General features: G+C 38.7%; 1 protein-coding gene across 2 annotated transcripts; it reads left to right on the top strand.

Moving 5' to 3' along the window:
* The first annotated feature begins 1,467 nt into the window (after positions 1-1,467).
* Positions 1,468-15,055, top strand: LOC115626381. 2 transcript variants are annotated; one of them, XM_030521740.1, is made up of 4 exons: positions 1,468-1,865; positions 6,539-6,843; positions 7,428-7,836; positions 10,062-15,055. In XM_030521740.1, the coding sequence occupies exons 1-4, from the start codon at positions 1,607-1,609 to the stop codon at positions 12,359-12,361; spliced, it is 3,273 nt and encodes a 1,090-aa protein (XP_030377600.1). In that variant the 5' UTR covers positions 1,468-1,606; the 3' UTR covers positions 12,362-15,055. The 2 variants fall into 2 exon arrangements, with proteins under 2 accessions (XP_030377600.1, XP_030377599.1); XM_030521739.1 differs by having other exon boundaries at positions 7,419-7,836.
* The last annotated feature ends 269 nt before the right edge of the window (positions 15,056-15,324 follow it).

Genomic DNA, 15,324 nt, shown 5'->3' with positions numbered 1-15,324 from the left:
CATTTACTTAATTTTATTTATTTGGCCCCCTTTCGTGCATTGCAAAATTTGTATTGTATATAATGAAGCTATAAGTCATATATTGTATGTTCGTCCATATGTACTTATACATACATATGAACATACATTGTATGTATAAATGTACATTTATTTATTTTGTGAAAACAAAGACAAAGCATGCAGAACGTTCAACCGCGAACTGCCTGCCGCCTGCTTGCCAGCTAACCGCACCGCTCGCCACCGCCAGCCATACGCCCACCGAAATGTAACCATCAAGCAGCCCCCTGACCACCCCGGCCGGCCAAGTGTTGATAATACTGTCACTGCTAGACGTAGCGACTCGCTTAAGCGGGTGGCGCTGCAAGCGAGCAGAAGCAGCAGCAACAACAACAAAAGGTGCGGCAGAAACGACATTGAACGAACGCTCAGGCTGAGCGAGCCAGCGACACCAACCCGAGAAGCTTTTTGTTTGAGCTGTGTAAGCACTGAGGGTGTATGTGTTTGGGTGCGTGAGTATGAGTCTGTGTAGCGCTGTGGTGAGGCAAAGAGCGGCAGTGTCTCATCGTTTTGTGATAACGTGCTGTCGTCATCATCATCGTTGTCAGAGTTGCGTTTCTACTATGGCAATGCTTAATTTATGCACAGCAGAGCACACACACGCACCATACACGCACATGTGTACACACGTGCAAACACAACAATAAAAAGTTCTCACTGAATTACTGCGCGCGTGTTGCTTTTGTTCAGTACTGCCCGTTGTTGAGTGCCAGAAAAAGCTAGATCAGCAATTGAAACAAGCTAGAAAAGGCTAAATATAATGGCAATGCTATACAAAATAAAAAATACAATAGATTTAAGCTTTATCTGATTGGTTTATTTATTTACTTTACGATCCTAAATATTAAAGAATATTTATGTATTACGATATGTAATTTCATTCCAGACTCGTTATAATTGACTAGTAATATGATCGGTTCGGTATCTTGTTTCCTTACGCTCCTTCGCATGCTTCTTCTGAGTTACAAGTTCTTTATCTCAATATAAAAAAATTTATAAATGAAACGATTATGTTAAAGTTTATATTAATGCATACGTTTGTATGTATGGACATATGTATATAGTAGATTGTATTACAGTAAAAGGCCTAGCAATACAAAAAACAAACTTGAAACAAGTTACGAATCCCGTCAATCTGCAGTTGGATATATCCAGAACTGATGGGAAAATAGCTAAATGGGCAACATTTCTTTTGTTGCTTCAGCTCACCTTTTTTTGCACGTTTGCTTTGCACATTTTTTCCGTTTTTGTTTGTATTTATATTAGCGCTCACTTATGTAAGTTAGAGCGCTGTGCTGCTCTCTCAACACGCACAAGCAACCACGAAAATCCATTGCGTGTCTCTCATTTTCTCTCTTCTCTTTCTCTCATTACAGCAGCAGCAGCAGCGACGACAACGCGTCTCGAACGATCAACGGTTGCAGTTTTTTTTTCCAACTCAGTACGCTTTTGACAGTTGACGACGCGAGTTGCTTTCCACGCTCGTAGTGGAAGCAGTGGTCAAGCGCGTATGTAAATCGCCGTTAGTCGCCTTAAGTGTCGCTGTAACATGACCGATTCGTTTAAATTGGCCGAAATGCACCGCACTAACATTGATTTCGAACGTCGACGTCATTTGGCCAATTGGCTGGTAAATAGCAGCCCGCACATGGCTGCTGCAGCTGCAAACGCAACAGCAGGCACTGGAACAACAGCAACAACAACAGGAACGCCAGCACCAGCAACAACAACAACTACAACAGCAGCAGCAGTGCAACAAGGCGCGCCCGGTAACAGCGCGGCTGCAGCGGGTGCAGCTGCATGTAACGGTAAGAGTCAGGGGTGGGTGGGGGCCGCCTGTACTACGTACGCTGACACTGGGACAGCACGCGCGGCCAAACAGAGAGAATCATCACAAGAAAGAGATTGAAAGAGAGAAAGAGCGAGAGCAGATGTGTGAATGTGCAGTGCTAGAGGTGGTGGTTCCACGTGATCGTTACCTCTAACAGTTATAAAAGAATGGACGGACAACAATGGGCAAGAAAACTGAATACATAATTTGAGTGAAAACCATAAAACTATAAACCACGTTTCCAACGAGAAAAATTAAAAAAAAACAAGTAAAAAAGCTAAAGTCGGGTGTCCCGACTTTGAAATACTCTGTACATATGTTTACAATAATTATAGAAAATAAAAAAATTAAGAAAATAAAAAAAAAAATTTGATCGATTTTACCTCTCTCGGTATTCGAACTCACGTAAAGGGTGTATAATTGCACATTTACATAGCAATTGCGTCTGTGTGAGTGTATGTATGCCTATGCGCATCAATTCGTGTCTGTGTAAGCATTTTCGCAGTCAACCAAACAGCAACATCAACAACAGCCGCGGGCAGCGCTTGAGCAGCGCTGCAGCAGCGCTGCATCAGCAAATATATTTATGGCTATAACTTCTTGTTAAATCGGTCTATCATAATGAAATTTGGCATACGGACACATAATAACCAACTGGGGGTATTTCCAAAATTTTAGTTCGAAATTCCAAGAATTACGGGAGTTACGATTTGCGGGGTAGAGGGGGGAGGGAGGGGAATTCCAAAATATACATTTTCTGCGTATTCACATAAGGCATCTGGGACTAAAATTTGGTGTTCCTAGGTCTTATAGTCTCCGAGATATAGGCGATTATACGAATGGAAAATCGGGAAAACCCCCATAGGGGGGAAGTGGGGGGGAAAATCAAAAAAATAAAACAAACTCGTATAGAATACACACATAACGCATCTTTGTGCAAAATTTGGTGTCTCTATCTCTTATAGTCTCTGAGATCCAGGTGTTCATACGGACGGACAGACGGACAGACGGACAGACGGACAGACGGACAGACGGACAGACAGACAGACAGGGCTAGATCGACTCGTCTCGTCATGCTGATCAAGAATATATATACTTTGTGGGGTCTGCCACGCCTCCTTCTGCCTGTTACATTTTTCAGCTCCCGCAAACCTAATATACTTCTGTACATTTCATGTACAGAGTATAAAGAGGCGTACTTGTGTGATACTGTTTATGTGCTCGAACGCTTTATTATTTTACTGTTAACATACATATGTATAAAAGTTGAAAGAGAATATTTGGATGGATATTTGATATTTGAGACGGATCGTAACTTGATATTAATAATAGATGTCGTTTTCAAAATGACAAAAGTTATTTTAACTTATTGCAAACAAAATTGTTACATTTTAATATTATTCAATAATTGCAAAACGAGAGCTTATCTATAAAAGCTATGTGAATAATCCAAAACATAGTACAAACTTTTAAATTAGTCATAGAAAAAACGCCACTAAATGCACGCAGGTGTGTGGGAAAACTCAGTTTCGTGAGGACTTTTGGCGTGAGTGCACACTTTGCCCATCTCTGATGAGGTTGCGATTTTGCTCGTTGCCCATTGACGTAGAAGTCAAATGCAAATGCATTTGTATTGGTTAATGTTTGCTACAACATTGTTGTTGTTTTTGGCTGAGTTTGTTGCCTAGGCGCGCGCCGCTTCGCGTAATTTCACACGAAACGTGACGAGCGTCTTCGCTTTGCTTACCCCGCTTTCCCCCGAGACCAACCTCATTACCCATTGGACACAATGTTTGTTGTTGTCATTGTTGTTGTATTTATTGCAATTGATATTTCACAAAGATAAGCACAATTTCAAAACGTTTTCGTTTCATTTTTTTGTTTCTTTTGTTGTTGTTGTACAACAATTTCACTGTGATTTGCGTTCGCTCTTTGCTACTGCCATTACTGCCGCTGTATTTATTATAAAAAAATTAAGCCAATTGAGCGCAATTAAAGTGAGTAATGAGCTTGCCGACCGACCGACTGAACTGACGACCGAGTGGCGACCTGGCGAGACTGCACTACAGTGGAGCCAATCTTGGCAAATCAGCAGAAATCTATTTTAGCATCCAATTTATCACTCGGTTGCTGAGGGGCATGAATTGTGGGCAGAGGGAAGGAGAATCTGCACATAACTGCATCGATTGCTAAACCAACAACCAAACAAATTTGTAGTCTCAATGGCAAAGAATTATTTTATTGCGGTAATTAATTTTACTGGTGACATTGTTCCAAAAATAACTTTTAAATCACCGAAGCTTATATACCCTCGCCAATGTGATTCTCCATTTTTATTTTCTCACGTGCTGTTGCTATCACAACTATTTATTATGTTTTTCTGATATGAACTCTTTTTTATCCGGATATTATCTATGGCAGCCATCTGATATGTGTTCTGGTTACCATACAAGTATACTTGTATTGTAACATTAAATAAAACACACATTAATAGCATTTAGTCGGGGTGGATTTAGTAAACCCATCGATCGTTCCTTTCTCACCTAGTGCTCTCAATAGAGCTCTGTCTATTTAAAAAGAAGAAATCTCTGGATGGTAAATAAATGAGTCTCTGTCGGATTAGAAAATTAGCTTTGTATGTTCTATTACAATTAAAATTAATTAATTAATAATGATGGTAGTTCGATAAAAAGTTGTATCATCAACAGACTTCTAAATGTGCAATTTAGTTCATGAAATATTTTGTTTAAAGAAATCTTTATAAGCCGTATCGTTTCCATTACAGCTATCTGATATAGTAGCCCTGTATGATTAAGATTTGGTATTTATACCTATACATATTGCAATATTCAAGTGAGTCTCCATTTAAAACATTTCGTATACAAATATCAGAGCAATTGTAATGTACGTATTGTAAGGGTATGTACATCATTATTGCATTATTTTCTTGATAACAAGTTCCTATAAAATGAAACCTGAACCACCAACTATCTCAGTCACTCTTGATGTCATTATATTATAACCATATACTTGTACGTTCAAAAGGTTTATTTGTGTACTCACGTATATATATTTGAAACATCTCTATTACTTGTTGGAAAAATTCAAATTGAAAACTAATTTACACACAAATGTTACTTTATACATATAGTATGTACATGTACATAATGAAATTGCTGACAAATTTTCGGGGTATCCCTTTTGGTTTGCGAACTTAAAAAAGTGTTTAGCTGTCTTTTCTGTTTAAAAATAAAAATGCATTTGCTAATAAGAATTTACAGTCTTGTGGCTTGCATTTTTTATGCCCATAGCAACAGTAATATTAGCAGCTCGCTCGCTCGGCGAGACCCAAAGCAACAACCGATTCATTGTATTTCAGCAACATGACTCATTGATAAGAAATCGTCGAATTCGTGTTTCCTATTTTGTTATACAATTTTGAAATTGCGAAATATTTTAGTAAAATTTGTTATGGGTTGGAATGTTTGAAATATTTATGTTCCTATTAATGTTTATGTTATCTCCGTTAAATAAAGTTGTAATATAAAGTTATAAATTATATTTATACATATGTACATGTATACAATACATAATATTTAAAAGGATTTTAATCATAAATAGCATTCTCTTCGGCTTAAATTTAAAGCAATGGCTCCCATTATCACAGTTAATAATCACAATTGGTTGTTTAACATTCATATGCATAGCATGCTCAAAATTGAAAACGACATTCAATTAAAATAATATTGAGATATTGAAAAAGAGTTTGAGGTCTAGAAGAAGTGCTCCGCCCCTGGAATGTTTTTAAAGATAAAGCATGGTGTTAGACTTCTGCTTCATAATTTACGTAACAAAAGGATAAGTTGATTCCAAATCTTGAGTGATTCATTTCACATTTGAGGGCCCAGTTCCGGTATTTAAGTTCTTTTAAATAATAATATAATAATTATAAATAAGACATATTGTGGTGATTCCTTTTCACCACACCCAAGTTTTCCATTAGCCATTTCAGATGTTTCCATCTTCTTTACGTTCCGTGGCCGTGAGTCGATTAAAATTGTAATACGTTGCTTAGGATCGACTGGCTTCCGTTAAATATTGTAGTTTAAAGCATTTGGTAATTGTTAGACTTGACTAGAAAATACCCTTTATTTCTCAATGTATGCACGCATCAATTGCTTCTTCTTCTGTATCTTGATTTCGATAGGTATACCGGTTCTAAAAAGAACAATCGATACCATCCTCGATAGCTCGACATTCCAAAAGAATTCGGAATAGTTGGCATTTCTTTTCTACTTATCTTCAACTATTCCAATCACAACTTTTCGAAATCATTAAATAGTTTTCATTTAATCCCACTGTGCCGTCGCTGAAACTTTCAACGCTTAGCAACAGTCTAGAAAAGTTTGCCACTCGTTGCGCTGAATGAATTTTGCGAGTGTGTGTGTGTATATGGTGTATATACACACATACATATGTGTAAGTAGAGTGTGTGTGTGTGTGGGTTTTTCCCATTGCAGAACAAAAAGCAACAATTAGATATATCACATCATCATTACGAACGTATTGTGTTGTTTATTGTGTACTCTTATATGCCTAAGTGTGTTACTTTAGTTTTTATTTGATGTCGTTGTTTTTGTTGCTTTACAGGTACCCCGTCGGGTGGACATCACGCCCGTATGACCGGCGAGGGGCGCAAGCCGAAACGTTGGTGTTTCACCTCCCACGACACCAGCTCCAACATGTTCTCGGTGTCGGACTTTGAGAACGCCCGTCTGGCCCGACGCAACGAGAACGAACTCAAGCAGAGATTAGCTCGACGTCTGCTCAACAATGCGAATGGCAGTTATGGATTAGGTGCTGGCTATGCCGGCTACAACAATTTCTGTGGAGGTCTCAATGGCAGCGGCGATTACTCCACTGGTGATAGCAAGGCATCGAAATGCAGTAGCGAGGTGAGTTACTGAAGGCTTCTAACTTGTTCAGACTATGAGAAACGCAGTTCTTTTTATTGAAATTCGTACATGTTCAAAACGCATAGAACTTATCCAAAATTTTGATTTCCAATGGATAATCAAAGCTTAACAACCGAGTTTGATTAACCGATTTAAATAATATTTAAATTAACTTTGTTACATGTTACTAAGATAGTTTGAAAAGTCCATAGTAGAGTGCATACTACACATTTCAATAAAAACAGGAAGCAGCAGGGATTGAAGAACTGTTAGCATGGCTTTGAAATTAGTTACCAAACAAAATTCCAATATTTTGGATCTTAAACAGACAAACAGAAGGGACAATTAAACGGATGTATCGACTCGTTCATTCATTTTAAAAACAGTTGCATAATACCGTCTTACTGTCAGGAATATAACACCTTTATTTCACGGTACAATAACGATTTTAAAAATTATGAAGTAGCAATACGAACATATGAACATACATGTTTAATGTTTCTAAAAATATTTCCCATAGTCTGAACATAATCTTACTGAGTATTTCAGTCAACATTTGTTAACTTTGCGTTTAGTCCCAACAGGAACCCCTGCCGGCGGATGTATTTCTATCCCGTTACTCATTGCCGCGTGTGGTCCGGCTCTTTTATGTCCGTAAACAGCTGAATGAGACTCTTCAGTCGAGCTCGTCGCATGGCTCTTCCACGGCAGCCTCCAGCAGCTCATCGGTGGGTTTGAGCAAACCAACGGGTAACAATGATACGGCCACCAATACATCATCAAGCGGCGGCAGCGCTGGTGCTGTCAACAGTCACAACAACAACAATAATAATAACAATAACAGCGGCACTAACTCAACTCAGCCACCCACGCATGATGAACTCTTCCTGCTCTACCGGCTGGTCCGCCAACGTCTCATCTATCATTGCTTCAATGCCAAGTCGCAAGCGTCACAGCGCAAGAAATCGGTGCTCATACCCCAGGAATTTACAGGTTGGTGACAAATCAAAAGTAATTATGTAATGGTCGCATATACTCGTATATGTATGTAGGTATGTGCTTCGTAGCATTGTTTCTGCTATGCACATTTGCCCAATAGATTACCCCATCGCCCATTGTTTTGGCGCTTCGGGCCATGTGAGTTTTCACAGACTGGGGGCGCCAACACAACCAATGTTATGCAAGTGATTGCGATTGTTCAGGTTAGATAGAGCCGGGCATGAAAGCAGATCTTGATTTTTGTTACAACAAAGTTTTTCAATCAATCTGATTAATTCTCTTTATTGCACGACACCTCTAGAGACAGGGTGCGTTTTAATATAAACTATATTCTTTAAGAAGAAAAGCAAACTCTTTTTATAAACACTATATATATAACACCACTAGCAGGTCTTGCCCATCTTTAATTGGCTCAGTATTTTTGCTGAAAATTATAAGTTTATTTACAATATGATATTTCTCTTTCGACGCTCTCTAAAGTTTCTAAAGGAGCTGCCAATAGCAAATTACTTTGGTACGTTCCGAAAGCTAGGGCATATAGTACAATACATACTGTGACCATACACGTACTACTTACATACATATGTATGTATATTGAATGTATGTATGTAAATCTCTGAAAAAGGAAATTATAATATTTTGAAATCAAATTGTGAAATTTCTGATAAATTACAAAAATATATTTTGGGCGCCCTCCTCTGCGATTCTCATAACAAGTACCTACGCGATGGCCAATCGATTATTAAATTGGAAATTTTCTAAAAAATTAAATACACCTAATTATGTTTTTACTCGGTAGACTGGTTCCAGAAAAAGTCGTGTACAAAAAACATTGATCATATACTATATTACTTTTATCGTGCTAAATGGAATAAAGTCGTGCCACCATATATAAATTTATTTATTTTCAAACCGTGTTAAATCAAAACAGTGTTAAATCAAAACCGTGTAAAAAAGACAGTGTAAAATAAGGCGTAATAAATTTGTGGATTTAAATTGTGAAATTTCTGATGATTTTTAAAAAATAAATCAAAATATTGTGGGCGCCCTCCTCTGCGATTCTCATACCAAGTACCTAAACGCTGGCCAATCGAGAATTATATTGGACATTTTCTAAAAAATTAAATAATCAATTTCTGGATTTAAAATGTGAAATTTCTGATAAATTAAATCAAAATATTGTGGGCGCCCTCCTCTGCGATTCTCATACCAAGTACCTAAGCGCTGGCCAACCGAGAATTAAATTGGACATTTTCTTAAAAATTAAATAATAAATTTCTGGATTTAAAATGTGAAATTTCTGATAAATTAAATCAAAATATTGTGGGCGCCCTCCTCTGCGATTCTCATACCAAGTACCTAAGCGCTGGCCAATCGAGAATTATATTGGACATTTTCTAAAAAATTAAATAATAAATTTCTGGATTTAAAATGTGAAATTTCTGATAAATTAAATCAAAATATTGTGGGCGCCCTCCTCTGCGATTCTCATACCAAGTACCTAAGCGCTGGCCAATCGAGAATTATATTGGACATTTTCTAAAAAATTAAATAATAAATTTCTGGATTTAAAATGTGAAATTTCTGATAAATTAAATCAAAATATTGTGGGCGCCCTCCTCTGCGATTCTCATACCAAGTACCTAAGCGCTGGCCAATCGAGAATTAAATTGGACATTTTCTTAAAAATTAAATAATAAATTTCTGGATTTAAAATGTGAAATTTCTGATAAATTAAATCAAAATATTGTGGGCGCCCTCCTCTGCGATTCTCATACCAAGACCTAAGCGCTGGCCAATCGAGAATTAAATTGGACATTTTCTTAAAAATTAAATAATAAATTTCTGGATTTAAATTGTGAATTTTCTGATAAATTGGATCAAAATATTTTTGATGTCCTCTGCGATTCTCACACTATGTACCTAGACGCTGGCCAATTGAGAATTAAATTGGAGATTTTCTAAAAAATTTAATAAATTTCTGGATTTAAATTTTGAAATTTCTGATAAATTAATTCAAAATATTGTGGGCGCCCTCCTCTGCGATTCTCATACCAAGACCTAAGCGATGGAAAATCGAGAATTAAATAATAAATTTGAGGATTTAAATTGTGAAATTTCTGGAAAATTTAATCAAAATATTGTTGTAAGTTTAAATTGTGAAAGACTGTATGTTTCTAATTCCTCCACTGTCGTTTCTTTCCCCCCTCCCCCTGCAGGCTACTTCTCGATGCTGAACGACAAGGGTTTACCGATGGCCACGCAGTACACTTCCCTAATGCAGTTGGTGCGGGAATGTGTCTACAAATTCGTTTCAGTGGACAATATGGCCGCGTATATGGAATCGCCGCCCAGTGCTAGCAGTCCCACGCACGAGGGCTGCCTGCCCAGCTACACTACAGCCGGAAGCTCAAGCAAGAATCGTCCGCAATATGTAAAGACGACGGCCAGAGGTGGACATGTTTTCAAGTTGTTGGCTGTGTTTGAGGATGGGAAGCAGGAACAGAATGGCGGGACGAAGGGAAGCAATGCGAGTGCTGCGGCTAAGGCTCATGGTGTTTATACGGGACGTGAAAAGGAAAAGGGACGCTACGCGCAGCTGCAGAATGAGAATCGTCAGGTCATTTATGTGCCAATGGCCACCAAGGGCAAGTTCTATGAAATCGAGCCCGGCGTGCCGCAGCTGCTGCAAAAGGTGGGGCAAGTCAATCGCAAGTTGAATCCAGAGTGTGTGTATCGTCTCGGCTCGTTGGTGAGCGCTGCCGAGCAGCTGCCTTTGACACTACGTTACATTTCGGGTCCCAGCAGTTGCGCCCACGACATACCTGAGCAAGTGTGCGTCAGTCATGTGAGCAAGGAGGATGTGGTCATTGGCTGCCCCATCGAGGATGTGGAGGTGCAAGGCCCACTACAGCTACGTAAGCTCTATCTGACCAAGGAGATGCAACTAATGAACAGTTTTTTGGGCTTCGATGGGGAGCAGCGCATGCTAGCGAATACCAATGTCCAGAATATGCTCAAATTTTGTCAATTTAATTGCGATCAGTTTCTAAAACTGGTGGAGATCGAGCAGGTGCAGCGTCCCGAACGTTCCGGCTCCAAAAGCCGTGTCGATGGACTGAAAATATTGCATTTACCCAAGCTGCTGAGACGGGAGAAGACCACCATACCGGCGCACGAGAAAGAGGATTCTATTATATTCCTTAGTAAAACGGATTTGGAGCAGCTGGAGGCAAAGGAAGCGGCATCCTCAGGGTCAGCAGCGGCATTAACCAGCGTCGAATCCGGCAGCTCGAATTGCATCACAGACCGTATGAAAGTTTTCCAAACCAAAAAGAAAAAATTGTTCTTCCGCAAGCAGGAGAAACAGCGAACAGAGTTAGAACTGGATGTACAGGCTAAGCGCATGAGCATGGAACGCTATACGGACATGTCAAAGCTCCTGCAGGAGCGTTTCGGCGATGCTTGCGCCCAGCAAGGGGAGCGAGAACATCACGAGCATGAAGCCTTCTCCTTGCACAGCGCTGGCACATCGGAGGTGGGCTGCTCGGACACAGAGACCACAACGCTAACAGCCATTGAACGAGCTCTACCCAAATCGTTGTCCCTACAGGACATCGAACTGCTGAATGGGCAGCGTAAACCCGATTTGCTGACCACACATCACACAAGCGGTGGCGATGCAATTTCCGAGGCTGGCACCGAACTGGAGGATCTGGAGAACCAAACGCCACCGCGTCAATCGTTTATCACCGAAAAGCTCTTCAATGAGTTCCATGTGAAGACGCGCCAATACAGCAAATCCTCATCCAGCTTGCATCAATTGTTGAATTTTTCGCTACCACAGAAGATGCAGCTCCACGAAAAAGAATGCGAGAGGCGGAAGCTCTCACAGCATAAGGCCCAGCAGCAGAGCAAGGCCACGGCCATGACTGAGTTCAACATTGGTGAACCTGTCACTGGCAGACGGGCAGCTGGTGGCGTCTCACTGTTGGGAGGTGGCGGCCTAACGCCCAGCTTTCTACTTCTGCCCAGCAGACTCGTCGAGGACGATCTACCTTACTCCAATGTGCGAGATTCTTTGGTCATATCGAACAACGGCACACAACCCAACGATGCTAGCGGCGTGCGTCCCGCTCTGCCCTCCCAGGACTACACCAAGGAAAACATTTATGCGGAAATCTGTCACGAGAATAGTGCCAACGGCATGCGTAATTCCCGCACTTGCGATACCTTCTCAGGCGCCACCCAACTAACGAGCATTTCGAAAGCCACAGAAGACGATGATGGAGACTACGCATCCCTTCGATATCCCAGTGGACCGCAATCGGTGAGTCGTGTCGAGATCAATGGATCGGCAGCCAGCGCCATTTCATACCACACCGTCTATTTGGGCGAGGAGCCTTTGGGAGAGCGCCATGCCACCGCCGCTGCGGCTGCTGCCTTGCCACGCGATCGCGTCCACATCACCACCGTGGAGCTGGCTGGCGACGATAACATTTACAACACGCTCAAATGATGACTCATGTGATTCCGCCGACGCAAACTAGCCGGCGGCAAAGGACTGTTTTAGAAGAGCAAGCCAATGGGTGTGTTTGTGAATTCTATAAAGCGTGCAGAATGGAAAGTTTGCTCAGAAATAATTGGTAAAACTTAATGATTAATTCGTGGTGCTTATACAGCAGTTTCTGATGAGAAAACAAGTTGTTTGTAGGCTTCTATTGTTTGTACAATATGATTTGCAACCTGCAGTCGAACAAAATTAGTTCCGTTTTATACAATTTGTTCAAGTCAAGCAATTGGCAACATGTTGCTAAAGAAAACAATACGTGCTACACTTTTATTTCTATTCGTGTACCTTTTATAAATCTTGCCAGAGTCAAAACCATGCTGCTACTTTCCTTGTGGAAACTGCATGGCTAACAAAATGTTGCTGAACAAAAATAGTTTTATTTTCTACCAAGCTGGTCAATTCTAGCAATTGACAATATGTTGATCAAGTCTAATTTCTATTGCAACATGTTACGAAATCAAATATATGGCAAGGTGATGCTCGTGTACATAGGTTCTGCTTAGGAAACAGCTTGCATTACAATTTGTTGCTCTGCCCAAGTTTTTTTGTCTTCTCATAAGACAAGCTATTTGGTTGCTTACATAAGTTTTTATTCGACAACAGTATAATTAAAAAAATATAATGCAACTTTTAATATAAAATCTGCTTAGGAATCAAATTGCTAGGCTTCCATTGTTTGTACAATATGATTTCAAACTATGTTTCTTTTTGGTAATATTGAAACATAGCTAGTTGCTGTACTGAGAATTGTGTATGGGAATTACCATCTGTAAAAAGAAAATTCGGTTTCATTTTAATTTTTTTGTTAACACTTGTTTTCTGATTATGAAGGAACTGTTTTTTTAAAACACATCATTGCAACATTTGTAACTGGCAACATAAGGTTAATCAACTATGTTGCCGAAATATCAGGCTTATCATAAATCTGCTACTTTAAGCATTTTTTTACTACTCTGCGGGCTTTATAGTCAAGCCCAATGGCGAATACATTGACAATGAGACCAGGCACATATACATATTAACACACACATAAACATTAAGCACAGAGCAGGCGCCGCCGTTGCACAAACAAAAAACATTATATTTATATATATATATTATTTTTTTAAAAGTAAGCAAACACACAAGGAAACTAATTATTTTTACACGCTTATGCGAAACGAAATAAGGAAAGCAAGCAAGATAATGTGCTTAGTGACATAGACATGCATAAATATAGTTCTATATACATAATGTAAATGGAAATGAATCTGAAGGAAATCTCTGTCATATTTTATAGCTATTAGCTATGGTATTATGTATACATAATAAAGATATACACACATAAATATACATATATATATATATATATTTAAATTATATGATATATACCACATAGAACAACATTGTAAATGACGTCCGATGAGTGACGAAAAACTGAGAAATGACAACTCAAAATGTAATATTATTGTAAACAATTGAAGATAAGCAATTTGTATTTGTAAATACACACCCACACCACATGCACACACACACACACACACACACGCATATGTATATGTAGGCTATGATGCCCCAACAAATCTGATGAAACTGAACATTTGAAAATTGCAATATTATATACCTATACATATATAAATAAATTAGATATGTAGTACATATACTTATATATACACACCTTACTTATATGCAATTGAGCAAACATAAGGTATTATTAGCTGTAAGGCAATCAACAAACAAGTCAAATCAAATCATAGCAGTTATATGCGTATTGTAAAATAGCAACAACAACAACAACAACAAACTGAGGCGCATTTGCCCTCAAAATTTTACACGATCTCTCGTATTTGTCACTCTACTCTATTGTTTTTGGCAACTCATGTAATTAACTGATTTTTTTGTCAAATCTAAGTTAAGCTTAAGCTTAGGTCGGACAGGCAAACAATTGGCGTACAATAAACGTCTTTGGAATCTATTTAGTTATAAGTTTTTGTGCAAACTGATTGTTTACCTGTCTGAGCGACAAACAATTTGCGCACAAATTTATTCTCAAGATTGCAGACGCATTTGGAGTCCAATTTTCACGACTTAGTTATAAGTTTGTGTGAAAACTGTTTACCTGTCTGAGCAATTGATTTCATTTTCCCACATCGCACATATTTGCACTTTTCAAAGGCATATTGGAGAACCATGAGAACTTTTGTAAATAGTTGTAGAAGTCCGCCAGTTCCGTTTCCCATTTGTACTTGCTACCCAGCCATATATACTTATGTTACTGACTAGCTTAGCAGCATTGCTCAAGGCACAAGAGTTGTATATTAATTTCTAGTCCTCAATATGCTCTGAACGTCTTCACAAAGCTAGAAAATGAGAAGAAGAAGAAGAAGAGGAACTTATGCCCAAATTGAAAAGTGCAATTTTGGTTTTCGTCAAAACGAAATATCTGAACATACATAAATGATTATCGTTTGGATACTATATACAAAAATATTTAGAATGAATTTATTAAATTTAAAATTTGCATAGTCTGTAGAGAACTTCAATAACACCCTTATTTTAATTATGATGATATGATGGCGATGATAATGATGATGATGTCTACTAATCTTCTTGAGATTTGTTACAATTATTAATACAAGAACTTTTTTGATTTGAACTGAACGATGTATTTGTTTTTATTTGGATTTTATTTCTTTAATTCAACTACAATTATTCTCTTATCATCATATTCGAGCCCCCTTTGAAGGGGCAACAATCAAGTCAAGATATTATAGGTATAGCAATTAAAGATAGTTATAAACCAACAACCAACCCCCTGTATAAAACTGAAGCAATACTCACAAAATAGCTATGATACTAGTTGATAAAGTTTTCGAAGCGCTCGAAATGTTTTACAAAATATTTCGTAGACACACAACTAAGAATTGGAA

The sequence above is a fragment of the Scaptodrosophila lebanonensis genome, unplaced genomic scaffold (assembly GCF_003285725.1).
Source record: "Scaptodrosophila lebanonensis strain 11010-0011.00,11010-0021.00 unplaced genomic scaffold, SlebRS2 tig00000085-arrow-pilon, whole genome shotgun sequence".
Classification (NCBI taxonomy): Eukaryota; Metazoa; Arthropoda; class Insecta; order Diptera; family Drosophilidae; genus Scaptodrosophila; species Scaptodrosophila lebanonensis.
Note: the sequence above shows the minus strand (reverse complement) of the source record. Positions and strands in the feature narration are given on the sequence as shown.

Excerpts from the sequence above, each read along its gene's own strand:
- LOC115626381 (XM_030521739.1), top strand. The coding sequence starts at position 1,607 with ATGACCGATTCGTTTAAATTGGCCGAAATGCACCGCACTAACATTGAT. Across the intron at positions 6,844-7,418 it reads CATCGAAATGCAGTAGCGAG|TCCCAACAGGAACCCCTGCC; the intron begins GTGAGTTACTGA and ends CTTTGCGTTTAG. Across the intron at positions 7,837-10,061 it reads CATACCCCAGGAATTTACAG|GCTACTTCTCGATGCTGAAC; the intron begins GTTGGTGACAAA and ends CTCCCCCTGCAG.